We start from the raw sequence: 13,812 nt of genomic DNA, 5'->3' as shown, positions 1-13,812 counted from the left end.
TTTTCTTAACACTTTAGGACCTTGCAGACGAAAATCCATCCAGCCATTCCTAAATTATTGAAAAATTAATTTATTGAACGATCTTCGGTACCTAAATTAAGCGCGCGAATTTTAAATGCTCCAGCGACGCTGCAACCGAAGATCGTAGAATAAATTCACTTCTCAATAACTTAGGAATGGCTGGATGGATTTTAGTCAACAAGCTCTTAAAACGTTAAAAAAAACGCGCTACATTTTCTTCTATCAACAGAAAATGATGATCCATTAAAAAAAAAAACACCTAATCTGCTGTATCTCGAAAACAAATAAATATTTAAAAAAAATCATTCCGATGAAAAACCGACCCCCTTGAAACCATACAACTTTTCTCTGAAACTTTTTCCCGTATCTTCAATAGTAACGGAAATAATCGAGGTCTCCAATTTCGGTGAGACACCCTGTATATATTTATGCTCTTATCAGTAGACAGTTCACAAACTAAAAAGAAAAAAACGATACTACACGATTAGATCGTTTAATAAGTCATCATGTTTTTTAATTTATTTATGACACGTTCTTAACATTTTTTTTTAACTCTAATAAATCGTTAAGTTTTTCTTATCAAAGGGCATCGCGTTGTCTGCCCGAGTCAGAAAATCATTATTATCACCTGATAATAAATTATTTTCATTTCACACGTTGACTGCCAAACTACGAGATACCTCTTAGTTGGCTTAATTCTGAAAAGTACCACGACAGTCAACGCGTTAAGCTAATTAAATACTGCATTAATTGCATTCCGATTGCTTATGTCAACTTCTCGCCACCCCCAATGAAATTTTATCATTTTGTCAATGATTACGTTTACACATTAGTCTTATACCAGTTTAGCTAATATTGATCTGCAGAAATTTAAAAATCATAAAAATTTCTACGCGCAAGGAGTATTTGGGATAGGTCAATTCCTTTAGATCAATATTAATTAAAGCGGTTTAAGGCCGCCGTGTAAACGTAGTCTAATCTTTGGAATTCAAAATTTGACAATACTTTGTCAACTCTTGAGTGGAAAATTATGTAACAATTTGTACGCTTTATATAATATGTACTTGTTTTAGATTTTTTTTTAATTTACATTGTGTACGTGGCTTTATGTAAGAAGTGTTGGGACGGAGGGGTTTGGATGCTGGTGAATTTATGACGATTGATTGGACAATGATTTTCTATTGTTTCTACAGCGTTTTGTCTGGTTTCAGTTTTATTATGGATGAATATGAATATTTTTTTCGTTCTATTACTTTTCTTTTTTAGTTACATTTGTTACGTGTCAAGAGGACAAATACGTAAGGGAGAATAGAGTGAAGGTACTGGAGACAGAGATGACCCGGCTGGACAATAATAAAAAGGTAACCAAGGAGCCGAAACTTCGGAGTCCTTTGGACGTCGTCTTTGAGAAGATTAAGCAGACTTGGATATGTCCTCCAGAACGTTTGACGTAGGTGTTATGATATATATATATATATATATATATATATATATGATAGTGATCTTTGTGGGTTTCTTTTTTTGTAGTGGAAAAATCCTAAATGATCTATTAACGTCGGATAATGCATCATCCAGTCATTCATCTCAGGAGTATTTGGATGAATTGGTCAAAGATAAAATACACGACTGTGCGGATCTGGAAGGATCTGCCGTTGTCTCAGAATACGGTATAAAAGAAAATGGATTTTCAAAGGAGACAAAAAAATTGCAAAACTTCAATTCCTTGAAAATGCCAAAACTAGAAAATCCATGGGCGCATAGGATGCCTGTTAAAAAAACACCAGGAAGTTTATATGGGTATATACATATATGTATATATATATGAATATGTGTAGTATATGGATATGAGAAGATTCTTTTGAGTCCTAAAATATGTACAGTAACGTTCGGCATTGAAAAAGATATTCAATCAGGTCAAATATTAGATGCTGGTATTATTTGTAGAAATGAAAAAGTCTCACAGAGAAGAAGAGAAAGAGAGAAGCGGAAGGAACGAAAGCTGGGGAATTGAAGATGCACAATGCTAAAAGCAAATCAAAGAGTGCTGGCACTTGGAAACGAAAAGACCCCTCCGACCTGAGATCTGATGCCGAATTACGTACTTATGAAACGACCAGTCGATTCGGTTGACTATTTAGGCTTTTGGCTTTGGAATTGCTGAAAATAGTTTGGAGCACGCTAAAAAACGCCGATATGTGAGAAGAATTTTTAAAAAATTTACAAAAACGAAAAAATATTTATGTCCAATGAAACAATAATTTGTTTTCACTTACCGCTGTGACGAATATTTATTAATACTTTCAGAAGGGTCGATAACTTTTCTTTAATAACTCCGTTCCATCGAATCTGATCCAAAGACTCGTTCGAATTTCGCGCCAAGTACAGACAACCGGTGCTACAGCCATGGTGACGAAGCGAATCGTATAACTGAAATCATATTATTAATGCCAAGTACATAAGTCGCTACGTATCGGCTTATTATATGATCTAGCACTAGCCCATCATTTTAATTGTATTTTCAAAATTTTCTATAACGTCTGCTTCTCATATTTAATTTTGATTTAATGGTTATTTAATAATTAATAAAACTTTAGGTGATTCCTTGTCGAGTACTGTTTGGCGGGTCCGTGATTTATTTGATATAAATTTGCGTTCATTATGCAAGTCTTAAAACTGAAGACCAACGTTAACTTTCTATATAGAGTATATTAGCAATAACTCGTCAATAATAACCACGGTAAAAGCCTAATAACAAATATATAGTTTAGAATACTATTGGTACGTTCAAAGTAAGTACTTTGAAATTCCTGGCATTGACCCACCAAGTAGTACTCGATAAGGAATCACCTACAGTTTTCTTAATTCTTGAATGACCATTAAATCAGTGTTAAATACGAAAGGCAGTAATAATATAAAAGAGTAGAGAAAACATTCTAGAAAATTTTGAAAATATAATTAAAATGATGAGCTAGTGCTAGATCATATAATACGCAGATATGTAGTGACCTTTGTACTTGGCATTGATAATATGATTTCAATAATTATTGTTAGGGGAATTTACAGCACTCCTGTACTTGGCATAGTTTTTACATATAAGTTTTTTTGGGGGTTAACAATGATCATGGAAAAAAATATGCAAGTAGTTGACGCTTCAACGAATTTAAGTATCTATTAACGAGGCGCCTGGGTACCTGGGAATGAAAAAGATGGAAAATTATATCCTGCTAAAGTCCATCCTTTTTTTGCGGTTAGTTCAATGTTTTCTTCCTTAATCCTCCTCCCGTCCCCTAAACGTGTCTAACGAAGGAAAGCACGTTTGATTGTCGGTAACCGAATTTACAATTCCCTTCTGTCACGTCGGTCTCCAGTGAAAAAGAAACGAGCTGATACGGTGGATTGGGGCGTGAAACATCACAGGGGTGTATTATTACGTAAAAGGGCGACGGGGAAAAATAAAGCAAGAAAAAAATATGTAAAAGGTCATCGACCGTAATACAGCGTATACGTAAAAAAGGACACCGCACCAATAAAAATATCTGATTTATAATCCTTCTTAAACTGTATCGCTAACAACGATAAGGCGACTAATCTAAACCATTAAAGTTTTCTTTCGCAAAATCCCTCTTTCAGAATCTTAAAGAAGCAAGAAGATCGCAAGATAATCCTAGTCTTTAAAACGGATAACCTTCGATCGTATCAAAGATAGTTTCCTCTACTGGTACGAAGTACTTGCACCTCTCAATAGATGGCGGATCGATCGCCGAAAGCTTCGTTCCATGAAAGCTCCAAGGACATCCACCTCCCTTTACCTTCGGAAATACTCGGCGAAATTCGTTTATCTTCGGGCAGCCGCGACGGCTCTCGTGCGGGGTTGCGTTCAGTCGAAATCGCGCAGCCGCCTGGCGAGCTTGGTGGATTATCCGGTCGTGATCACGGTTCGCGTATAGTGCCAATCGCTGATTAAAGGGTTTATCCGCACGATCGCAATGGAGGGATGATTGGAATCGGTGCGTGCGAGGAATGTGGTGTTCTCGCGCGTTTATCGTAATTAGATACATTTGCGAGTTCATAAGGGTAGAAAGTATATTATTGACGTGAGGAGGCGGTGGCACGGCCATGGCGCTAGTGTGTTGCCAGCATTGAACGGTAGATGTCGCGCCGTTCGTCGCGGTCCACCCTGCCGTTGGAATGCTTTCGAGTTGTCAACGAGCGGTGTTCGCGGTTTTCGCGTTTATCAGGACACTCTGGACAATCCAAATTAAATCCATACACGTGCACTGGAATTACTGAGGACTCGTTGAGACCTGTACAACGTCTACAGGGAGGCGTGTGGCTGGATATCAAACATCCCGTGACCATTAACCATCGGTACACAGTGTTGTTGTGTGGCAAACGGTGCTTCCGGGGAATTTAATAAACGTTCCATTGATTCCTGGTGACTCTCAGAACTACATGGAACGTATTTAAGTTTTGTAAAAGTCCAGAGTCATCTTTAGTTTGTTGACAGTGACCTCGCGAGTTGCTAGTAAAACGGAACACGGGAGTGTCGGCCACCATTTTGGGTGCGCGAGGTTATTTGGCTCTTCGTTGCACATTGACGATTTTCACCAGTGAAAAGGATCAGCTTTTATCTTATAACGTGTTATATTTTATTTTGATATATTGTGCTACTTCGATCCAGTGTTTAGTGAACAAATTCGGGAATTTCTATAAGCTGTTAATCAGCACTTTACAGAGATGAATATCTTTCCACCCCTTGAGTGTTAAGCTGGCTCCGCAGTCAGCTGGTCGCTGTAGTTGGGCGTCGTTATTCGGAAGGAAGACACGTAGGCTGTTTTCATCAGTGCCAATATTGTACACAGTGATCAATTATTATATACGGATCATCCGTAGTGCTTGTCCCTTCTTCTTTATTTACTTCTGTAGTTCGATAATCGGTTTTCAATGCGCGTCGGATTTCGTCGTCAGCGATTACGTTGTAAATGCGAGTGCCGTGGGATAAGTGCTGCTAAACGAAAGGGGCTTATTTTTCAAGTGTCATCGACCTCGTTTCTCGACGATCTATGTACCACATGTCGCGTAGATCTACGTTGTGAATGCAACTTAATTGTTTGTCGCCAGGAACAAAGAACACGTAACGATACAGACACGTATCCTGAGACAAGAATCAACTGAGTAATGGCACTGGGATGTGACACGAAACGGATTGTGATAGTCAATAAAAGTGCAATAAATAAAAATATAAGACGGATCAGGACGCAGATGGCGACGTCAGACGTCTCGGTGTAAAATACGAACGGAGTGTTGTACGACGTCAAGCAGGAAATATGCAAAATCGGAATTACAGGTGTCTAGTATTTTTTAGAAATTTAAAAAATCTTTTTCGTTCACAAAAACATTTTGTTATGCCGGAGTCTCTACCATGAGAACACCCTGGACACCTAGGGAACACGAGGTTCTCTATCAAGCAAGTCGATGTTGGTTGCTTGCTGGATCATCATTGTGGAATCCAATACGAGAAAGCATCGCGACGCATTCGCTTCTTCGAGCTAGACGTCAATAAAAAGTATTCATGATGGTTTTATCAGTATCACTATTAAAGGAGGATAAACGCTGACTCCTGAAGTATCACCAGAGTGTGATTGTCCAGGTATCGCAGTTCACTTCTATTTACATTAAGCGAATATCATTGCGATTTTCATTTGTCGGGATTACTTGTAATTAATCACGATTCGATATCACAGTGCTCGTATATTCATCAAGAGTGAAGCGTCGTTATTTGTGGATCAGTGTTGTACAGTGAATCTTATCGTTTATCACAATACCGAAGGATTATCGCGTCCAGGATACGTCGCGACGCATCAAGAAACGTAAGTTACCCTGTGATTGTTTTTATAAAATATAACTAAGCGAAATACAATTCAATCCCTCGTACAATTAACAAGATTCAAACATTCTAAACAAAGAAGATTTCTACAGAAATTTTCTCTCTTCCACAGAAGATTTATTCAGGACTGCGCTCTTAAGATGGCCAATGGTTATTTAACAAAACCATCCATTCGCATCTCATACGTCTGATCAGAGTAGCGGCTACATATTTTTTAATGATGAAGTGTCAAGGGATTCTTCTAAATTCGCTAATCACTTTATCAGATTCATCGTCAGCCTTATCCTTATCGTCATTCTCGTTCCAGAAGAAGGACTTGTCGAGGGGCTTAAAAATATTCCTGGTCCCTTCTTATAAGAAATATCTTGAAGATTCAGAGTCCGATGAAAATTGGTACAGGAAAAGCATCTTGAGTTACATTCTGAATTAAGTACCAATGAATCCTACTCAACCTGCCGAGGTAGGATTCGTAATTAAAAGGAAGTTCTCTTTCGCCCCCTCTCATTCAGTCTTTATCATCTCCTACTCAGGTTTGACATCCATAATAGATTTATCTCCCTTATTCCCTAATTCTTGATATCCTCTCTTCCTATATTCCAGGATATACCATCTTAGGCGTATCTCCCAATGGACTTCAGGTACCGGCTGCTAATTTACATCCCACCGGATGGACCATGGTGAAGTCAAGGCCTTTACTATCTAGAGGTCAATAGTATGAGATTGCGGAACTAAGGGAAGCATTTCATAAGGATAAGCATCTTAATATAGGGGTTGAAGATAGTCTGGTACTTGACTAGGTCTTTATCAAAAGCTTTTTCGACTTTTATCGAACCACCCGATGAACCCCCGGAGGGTGCAACGTCGCTACGTTACCCAGGGTACATTGAAACTTTAATGTGAAATCATCGAGCACGGAAAGCTGGCGCGTTTCCAATACCCGTTATACCGTCGCTGAACTGATATACTGCGTGTAGCATAAAACGAACTTATTGGAAATGCAAATTGAAAATGCGGTATTATATTTAAGATGACAGGAACAGGCAACGTCGCCGACTTTACTTGATGACGTAACGACTCACTTTCTCCCTGTTTCATGCGGACCTTTATGTCGAATCTCCATTTTCATGTAGCGATAACTTTTCTTTCTTTTTTTCAATTTCATCCGCTTACGCTTTGTCGGTTTTTCGTTATACCACTCACGTCTACTCACTTGTCAAACCTCTATCTAACTTTTCTCGATGCTTATAGCTCACGCGTTTTGACGATCGGACATTTTTATCTTTGCATTTTAGGGCTGGTTTTTATGGAAACTGAAACCGGCGCACTTTTCCTCCGATCTTTTACTCACTTCTTTTACCTCTTGTTGCGCACTTAATATTTTATAAATTTATCATTTTTTTTTCGACTGAACACTGGTCGGTGATGGCCAAGTTAACCACGGTTCGTGAATTATTCGGGCTGATTTTCATGAATCGCTCTTTTTTTTTTAAATGCAAAAAAGCATATTCATAGCGTAGTCGTTAACCGTAGTAACAGTTTACAAATGTAATATCTATAGATGCGATTGGCCACCACATGAAATTCCTTAACAATATCACACATAGAATGTGTTAAACACGTAATTATAGTTTCGAGGCGTTTTAAAGACGTTTCAAAATTTATGGCAGTTGTCGCTCCGCTGTAAAATGCGACGGTATTGAAAACGCGAAAAGATTTTGATGTTGCATTCGAAAAAAAAAAAAAAAAACTAACCGAACGAAACTGCAGATAGGAATATCGCGTGACGCGGAAACGTTATGTATTAATGTCGGCCGACGACATTAATTTGTTATCTGGCCGCGTTTCTATGGTGCCGTCCATCGCGGACTAATTGGACGTTTGATAAACGTCGAAATTTTGGGTCCGTATTCAAAGCCAGCGGTCGCGAACCCCTCGTGGTACGTATGAAACATGCATGCATGTACCTCATTCTTCCAGTGCAAAAACCGCGTATAACATTGCTGGTACGTATGTACAATAGTTACATATGTATACGTACATATTATATACAGTATATATAAAATATACATGCCACACATATATGTATATACGTAGATGGATAAAACCGATAAAAGATGGAAACCGCTGTAGCGATAGGGGTAGCTGTGTACCAAGTGATTGATGTGCCCCGATGCAATATCAATATCTATTACAACGTCTTGCACCCTCGAAGGGTGGCTGTATTTTCCGCAACCCTTCTGTAAAACGAGCAGAGAAGTTCGAACATGAACCCGAGTACACGAGAAACGCGCGAACTAATATTTACAGATTAGATACCGTCGCCTGGTCTGACTTTGATGTCTTTAGGAACGCAAATGTAAATATTGGTCAGTACACCATTCCGAATACGTCGTCGCGATTTCAACGGACGTCGTGTATTTTCAACGACGCGACGAATTCGGCAGGACGTTAGGTAATTACGGTCTAATGCTCACTTGTAAATTGAATACGATTTTTCTTCGATACGTTTGACCATGTAGGTTAATCGTGGGCGTTAGGGGATGAATTTTGGTTTTCAATCAACCCCTCTCACCCACCGAGGACAACGCGTGGATTTCTGCAAAAGCGATCATTTACTTTCAGCGTTTTTTGCCTTCTGTTTTTCTATCCGCTCTTGGCCAGTCTTTGCAACCCCTGCGTCACGGTGGCATTTTTCCGTAGAGAAAAAACTACCCCTAGATGCGTGACGCTGCGCAGGGTAGTGGTTCATGGGCTTGTTCCGTGTCTACGGCTCCTGCAGTCTCTTTTCATCCCGCTTTGCTAATACGTATTTACGCTACCCCCGTGCATCTACCCCTCTCTCATCATCCCCCTAATGTCCAGGACTCGAGTCCAAGGTAAGGGTGGGTGCGTACACGCAGTGCGTTACGCTTGGCATGCGTCGGTCGTTAAGGGGGTGGGTCGCGGGGTAGAGTAGTGGATAAAAGTAAATATAATATAGGGGATGAGTTTCTTGGAAGCCACGTGGACCGTAAGGGTTGCTTTAATCGAGGCCAAATAAATCTTTTATCGTGCCGGTCGGATTTCTATCGGTGTGAAGGGTGCTGAATTTTTTTACGGTGTTTCTTGCACCTTGCAAAAAATAATATACAAATATTACAAGCTTACGCCCTGTCAGGGGTGGACGCGAGCCTGTGGGGTGACGAACGAACGGTCTTTCCTTTTGTTCGTTAGCTGGCCATTTTTTTTGAGCTTGCGCCAACCTTCAAAGCAGTGGCTGCTTCGGGCTACGTTAAGGGCGGTGGAATGAAAAAAAGAAGATTCAAGGGTTCCTGCTTCCTGTCAAAGGGAGTCTGCGACTATCGGTTATGTTACAATCGCCGACTTGGTAACAACCCCTATGCAACCCCCCTTTTTTTTCGTTACTGGATATACCGTATTGATTATTACCTACCGCGTATCGGTAAAGCCGCTGGTATCTATATATAGCTATTTGTGGTGCGTGTATGGTCACAGTAGGGGATGACACGTCGTACGTACATAAAAAGCGATGAAGATCGACACTTGTGAACTTGCTTCAATACAGTCTGTTTATTTATATTTTTTTTTTTCACCATAAATTTTTTGATATTCATTTCGAAAATTTTTACTCTGCACTCATTCCGTATCCTATCTTTGTTTTTTCACCCTTAATCCCCCCCGTACTCCCCTTTCGCACCTCAGCGGATTGAATAAACAATTCAAAACCCCTTGTCGTCGTATAAGGGCTGTTGGAACTTCCTACCGGTCTCATCGCTATGCATCCTTGATCGACCTGCAAGGGTCGAATTTTGCCACGGTCTTAGGTTTAGTTTTTTTTTTTTTTTAATCTAGAGACAAAAATCGGTTGAACGCGGAATCGATTGGTTATTGTTATTTTTTTTCTACCCCCACGTTACTACCCCTTTGCGCGTACCCCTAATATCTTGATAAGCCACCGGCATCCCTAACAATCGGGGCCGGCCATACTTGTCCGGCTGTACGATGTAACATAAGTAAATCGTAGTTTATGGGACTTTTGTTGCTCCAGACGTGAGCGCAGTATATAAATATATATATATACAGTGTATATGGTCCTGATTCAGAATCCAACATCGCGTCGCTATGGTTACGCAAATCCACGTAAATTTCTCTTGTAACACTGAATGCAACCTGCAGGTGAATCCCCGGAGATTCCAATCCCATTTAAAGTGCATCTGCACACATTTTATTGAATAGAAATTTTATGCATTTGGTCTATCTCTTTTTTTTCACCTGCTCGACATAGAGCTGGAAAGCTAAGCCGCATTTGTACACGGAATTTACCTGAACTTCTTCTCCGCTCGAAGGATCTCGCTGGATAATGGGACACGACGGTACATTTGCGTTGACGTAATTTTACATGTCGAATCCGCCATTTTTTTTTTAAATATTTATATTTCCACAGATGCATGTCTGCCGTCGGAGCTTCCGCCAAGCAATTTTTCAACGCACTCGGCTGAAAGGAAAGTGATCGGAAGTGGGGTGTGTGTGTGCGCGCGTTTCTGTGAAATACGAGATAAGGGGTAGTCTTTTTTTTCTTTCCTTCTCCTTTTAGGCAAAGAAATAAACGTTAGGACACCGTTCGGGACGAAGAAAAGGAGACATAAGAATAGCTTTGTTGGGACCTATTCGTACAGAGAGGGTGTTAGGACACTGACAAGGTATTCCGCTTAAGAGAAGGAAACTTTTTGTGACTTGGGTTTGGGTTAGGTTAGACTTGTGCTTTTCTACGCGAGATGGCGCCACATGCGTTAGAGGCACACAAGGGAAGCTGATTTTCAGAATGGAAAGGACGGCTAACGGGGTTGGGTTGGAGGGGTTGTTCGACGTTTCTACAGTACACCCAGGCCTCTTTTATCTGTTCCGTTTGATGATGCTCGAGAAGGGTGGCGTCGGGACGCGAAGCGTCGTCCCTGCCGTGGCGCTTGTTGAAATTTCCCCCAGTGAAATAGCGAACGCAAAGGACTTGCGGGGTTCGGCGGAGACTGAAAGGACGGTAAAGGGAGATAGCAAGTAAGGGCTCTGTGTAGGTATTATTTGCGAATTTAATTAAGGGATGCTTCTTCCACCCTTACATCCTTTCTATCATGGCGGTCCTGCCTTGTTGATAACTAAACCACCGCTTTGGTGTACAGCCTGAAAAAGGATGCAGTAAATGGGTATGTCGGTATTTCATCCACCTGCCTCTCCCCCCCCCCTCCTCCCACGCCCCATCTCCTCTGGCAATCTTCTTCTCCACCCTTCTTGTCTAGTTTCCACTTCCCCCTCCTCTCACTATTTTCTTTCATTTCGTTTATTCCTTTTCCTTAACCTGCCTCTTTACTTCAATTTTTTCTTCATTCCTCCCTGGCACTGAGCTTTACCTCTACCTGACCTAACCTTACCTCTTTCGATACACGTACAGTTATACCGGGTGTTCCTCGCACACTTTGAAGTCTATTCGTTTAATTTAATTTTTTATAGAATTTTCAACCGTGCTTCCCCATAGCAAAAACCGGAAGAAACTTTTCTCAGCTTTCACCGAGACTTCCGTTTTCCTTGTAGTTCCTCTTTTCTTTATTTCTCACTCGTAACAATGTTGTCGGTAATTCTTACCAGTCTGCGAATAATTCGAAAGAAAAAAGTCTCAGGGAGCTAACAGCAGGTACAGGGTGCATCATTTGCGTCGACGGTTCAAGTTGTATACGGACCAATAGGAAGTGCTCGAGTCACGTGGTACACCTATCTCATCTTCTCCGACTTCCCTCATGCCCCCAGGCTCTTGTCATTCGCGACTCACTCCTCATTCCTATTTCCTGTAGATACAAGAATGACCCAAGTCAGCATGTCATACGCTTCCGGCCTATACCGCCTTCTGGGGACGACGTCGACCGTACCTCTCGTATAATTCGAAAGGACGCCATTGTTTAACCGTTCCAGTCACCAGGACTTCCCGATCGTCCCGAGTCGTTACCGCAGCCAGGAAGTCCTTTCGCCTTTTGTACGAATCGAATAGGATAGTAATCAGCATTAGGGGATGTGTTTCTCCCTTCCCAACCTTTCTAATTTTCCTTACTTCATCGCCTAGGTCAGAGTGGCAAAGTAGATCCAGCTTCACTTCCATGATATTTGTCCGTACCGTCTGTTGGTATTCCCTGCAGGCAACATGGCTGCTGCCTTCACTGCACGCCGTAGTTCCCATCAGGGTATTGCTGCTGGGCTCTTTGTCCTGGATCGCTGTTGCTTGGAGGAAATTGCCAGTAGCGTGAAGAGAGAGAGAGAGAGAGAGAGAGTGAGTGAGAGGAGAGAGAGAGGGTAGCCAAGCAAAGATCGTGAATATTCAATAGTAAGTGTGCTTACGTAACCTCAAAATTGTTTACACAAGCGATATGGTTTCTATGGGTAATTCTAGTTCTGTTTTCATCCACCAGAGTGCGGCCTTTCCCTACTGGCTATTATTTAACGAGCGATCCTTCGGGTCTAGTGCTTTGCCGAACCGGTGGCGCCCTCCAGCTGTAATCCACGTGAACGTGCCGCTGCCCGTCTACACGTACTTGGCCCCAGGATGACATTTGACCCGGACATGAATGACCTTATCGTGACAATGTCGTTACGTACTGTGTTGTCAGACTAAACGGATTCTGGACCCGGTTGGATTGTGTCAAATAGAAATAATATATTACCTCACTTCCGGCTTTTGACTACAGTAAGTAATTGCATCGTCGCTTCGGTAGGTTATGTGCGCCGTGGTGGCGCTGCTGTTCAGCCGGTCTATAGAACGTCATAGAAGGTTATTCAATATCTTATTGTAGGTATAATAATAATATAAGAAAAACAGACGTGCATATTTCCACGTGGATAAAGAACTACAAGATTTTTGCACTATTGACGTAATTGATATATCTGAAAAGGAAAATGGCCTCTGCATGTTCAGACTCTTTGTCTCACAGACACTTCGGAGTCACCCAGCTGTATTCTCTTCTTGTCAATTATCTTTTTTTTTTTAATTATACTCTGCAACTGACAATTTGTCATCTTTTCATATGAAACGCCACTGGCACTAATTAATTCCTGCTGCAGCACTCGGATATCCACGGCAAGCATATTCCTGAGGGATGAAGTTTTTTTTCTTCTTGAAGCGGATAAACGACCCTACGCAAGAGTCTGTTTACTTCTGGATTATATAAAATAACTGTGGGTTATACGTTATATATGTATATATATTTTATATTCTTTCTTCTTATCCTTCTTCCACACGGTCCCACAGGATGACTCACTCTCGTTTTCCTCGACGTGCGTATTTTAACTGTGGAATTATATCTGCTTTTCGTACGCGAATACGAAATTACGTTTTACGATAATACATTTTTATACGGAATACACGAATCGGACTGCGGACGTTTCCTTTGGTGGATTACGCGTTTGAATGCTTTGAGGTTACGGTACGATTCCCTGAAATTGAATGTAAATTTCAATTGAATTTCTCAATAGGTATTAACTTCAAACCTAACCCATCTGCTTGTAGACTTCGGGTATAGACTCGGATATGCCCATTTCTATAAAATTCGTAAAAACCTAGTTTCCGATCTCAACAATAATATTACGACGAATATATTTAACACGATGGCGAATTTTGACGTTGTCACTTACCGTGGGTGGGGATGAATATTATCGATATATAAAAAAAAAAATGAATACAGGATTTCACGAAGGAAACCTGAATAAAATCTCTTGGGGTTTTGTAATTTCCGGTTTCATCGCAACCCCAACCCCATTTACTATCCTCGGATATTGCTCGCTTTATGGGCACAATTCAGGTAGGGTAATAATTTATAGGGTGAATAGAAGGGGCGAGGAGGGGGGGGGGGGGGGGGGGAATGGGGGGG

The 13,812-nt window shown here is 40.9% G+C and overlaps 2 protein-coding genes and 1 long non-coding RNA gene across 11 annotated transcripts in view; 2 read left to right on the top strand and 1 right to left on the bottom strand.

Annotated features, from left to right (window-relative positions):
• Positions 1–1,198: 1,198 nt before the first annotated feature.
• LOC112494365 lies at positions 1,199–2,279 on the top strand. Its single transcript, XM_025085093.1, has 3 exons — positions 1,199–1,471; positions 1,549–1,818; positions 1,966–2,279. The coding sequence occupies exons 1-3, from the start codon at positions 1,356–1,358 to the stop codon at positions 2,030–2,032; spliced, it is 453 nt and encodes a 150-aa protein (XP_024940861.1). The 5' UTR covers positions 1,199–1,355; the 3' UTR covers positions 2,033–2,279.
• Positions 2,280–3,918: 1,639 nt separating this feature from the next.
• Positions 3,919–13,812, top strand: part of LOC107267843 (inactive rhomboid protein 1) — a 174,560-nt gene continuing 164,666 nt past the window's right edge. For 8 of the 9 annotated variants that reach the window (XM_025085116.1, XM_025085121.1, XM_015739996.2 and 5 more), the window contains exon 1: positions 3,919–5,891. The gene's annotated coding sequence lies outside the window, so the exon portion shown is untranslated. Of the gene's footprint in view, positions 5,892–6,508; positions 6,614–13,812 lie in introns of all 9 variants that reach the window. The other variant, XM_025085115.1, reaches the window with a different exon arrangement.
• Positions 11,351–12,688, bottom strand: LOC112494376. The gene is made up of 3 exons (XR_003059744.1): positions 12,003–12,688; positions 11,824–11,922; positions 11,351–11,742 (listed from the first exon to the last, which is right to left on the bottom strand). It is a non-coding gene; the product is annotated as an uncharacterized LOC112494376 (long non-coding RNA).

Source organism: Cephus cinctus, unplaced genomic scaffold, assembly GCF_000341935.2.
Source record: "Cephus cinctus unplaced genomic scaffold, Ccin1 Ccin1_scaffold0457, whole genome shotgun sequence".
Classification (NCBI taxonomy): Eukaryota; Metazoa; Arthropoda; class Insecta; order Hymenoptera; family Cephidae; genus Cephus; species Cephus cinctus.
The sequence above is the reverse complement of the archived record's forward strand: the minus strand, read 5'-3'. Positions and strand labels throughout refer to the sequence as shown.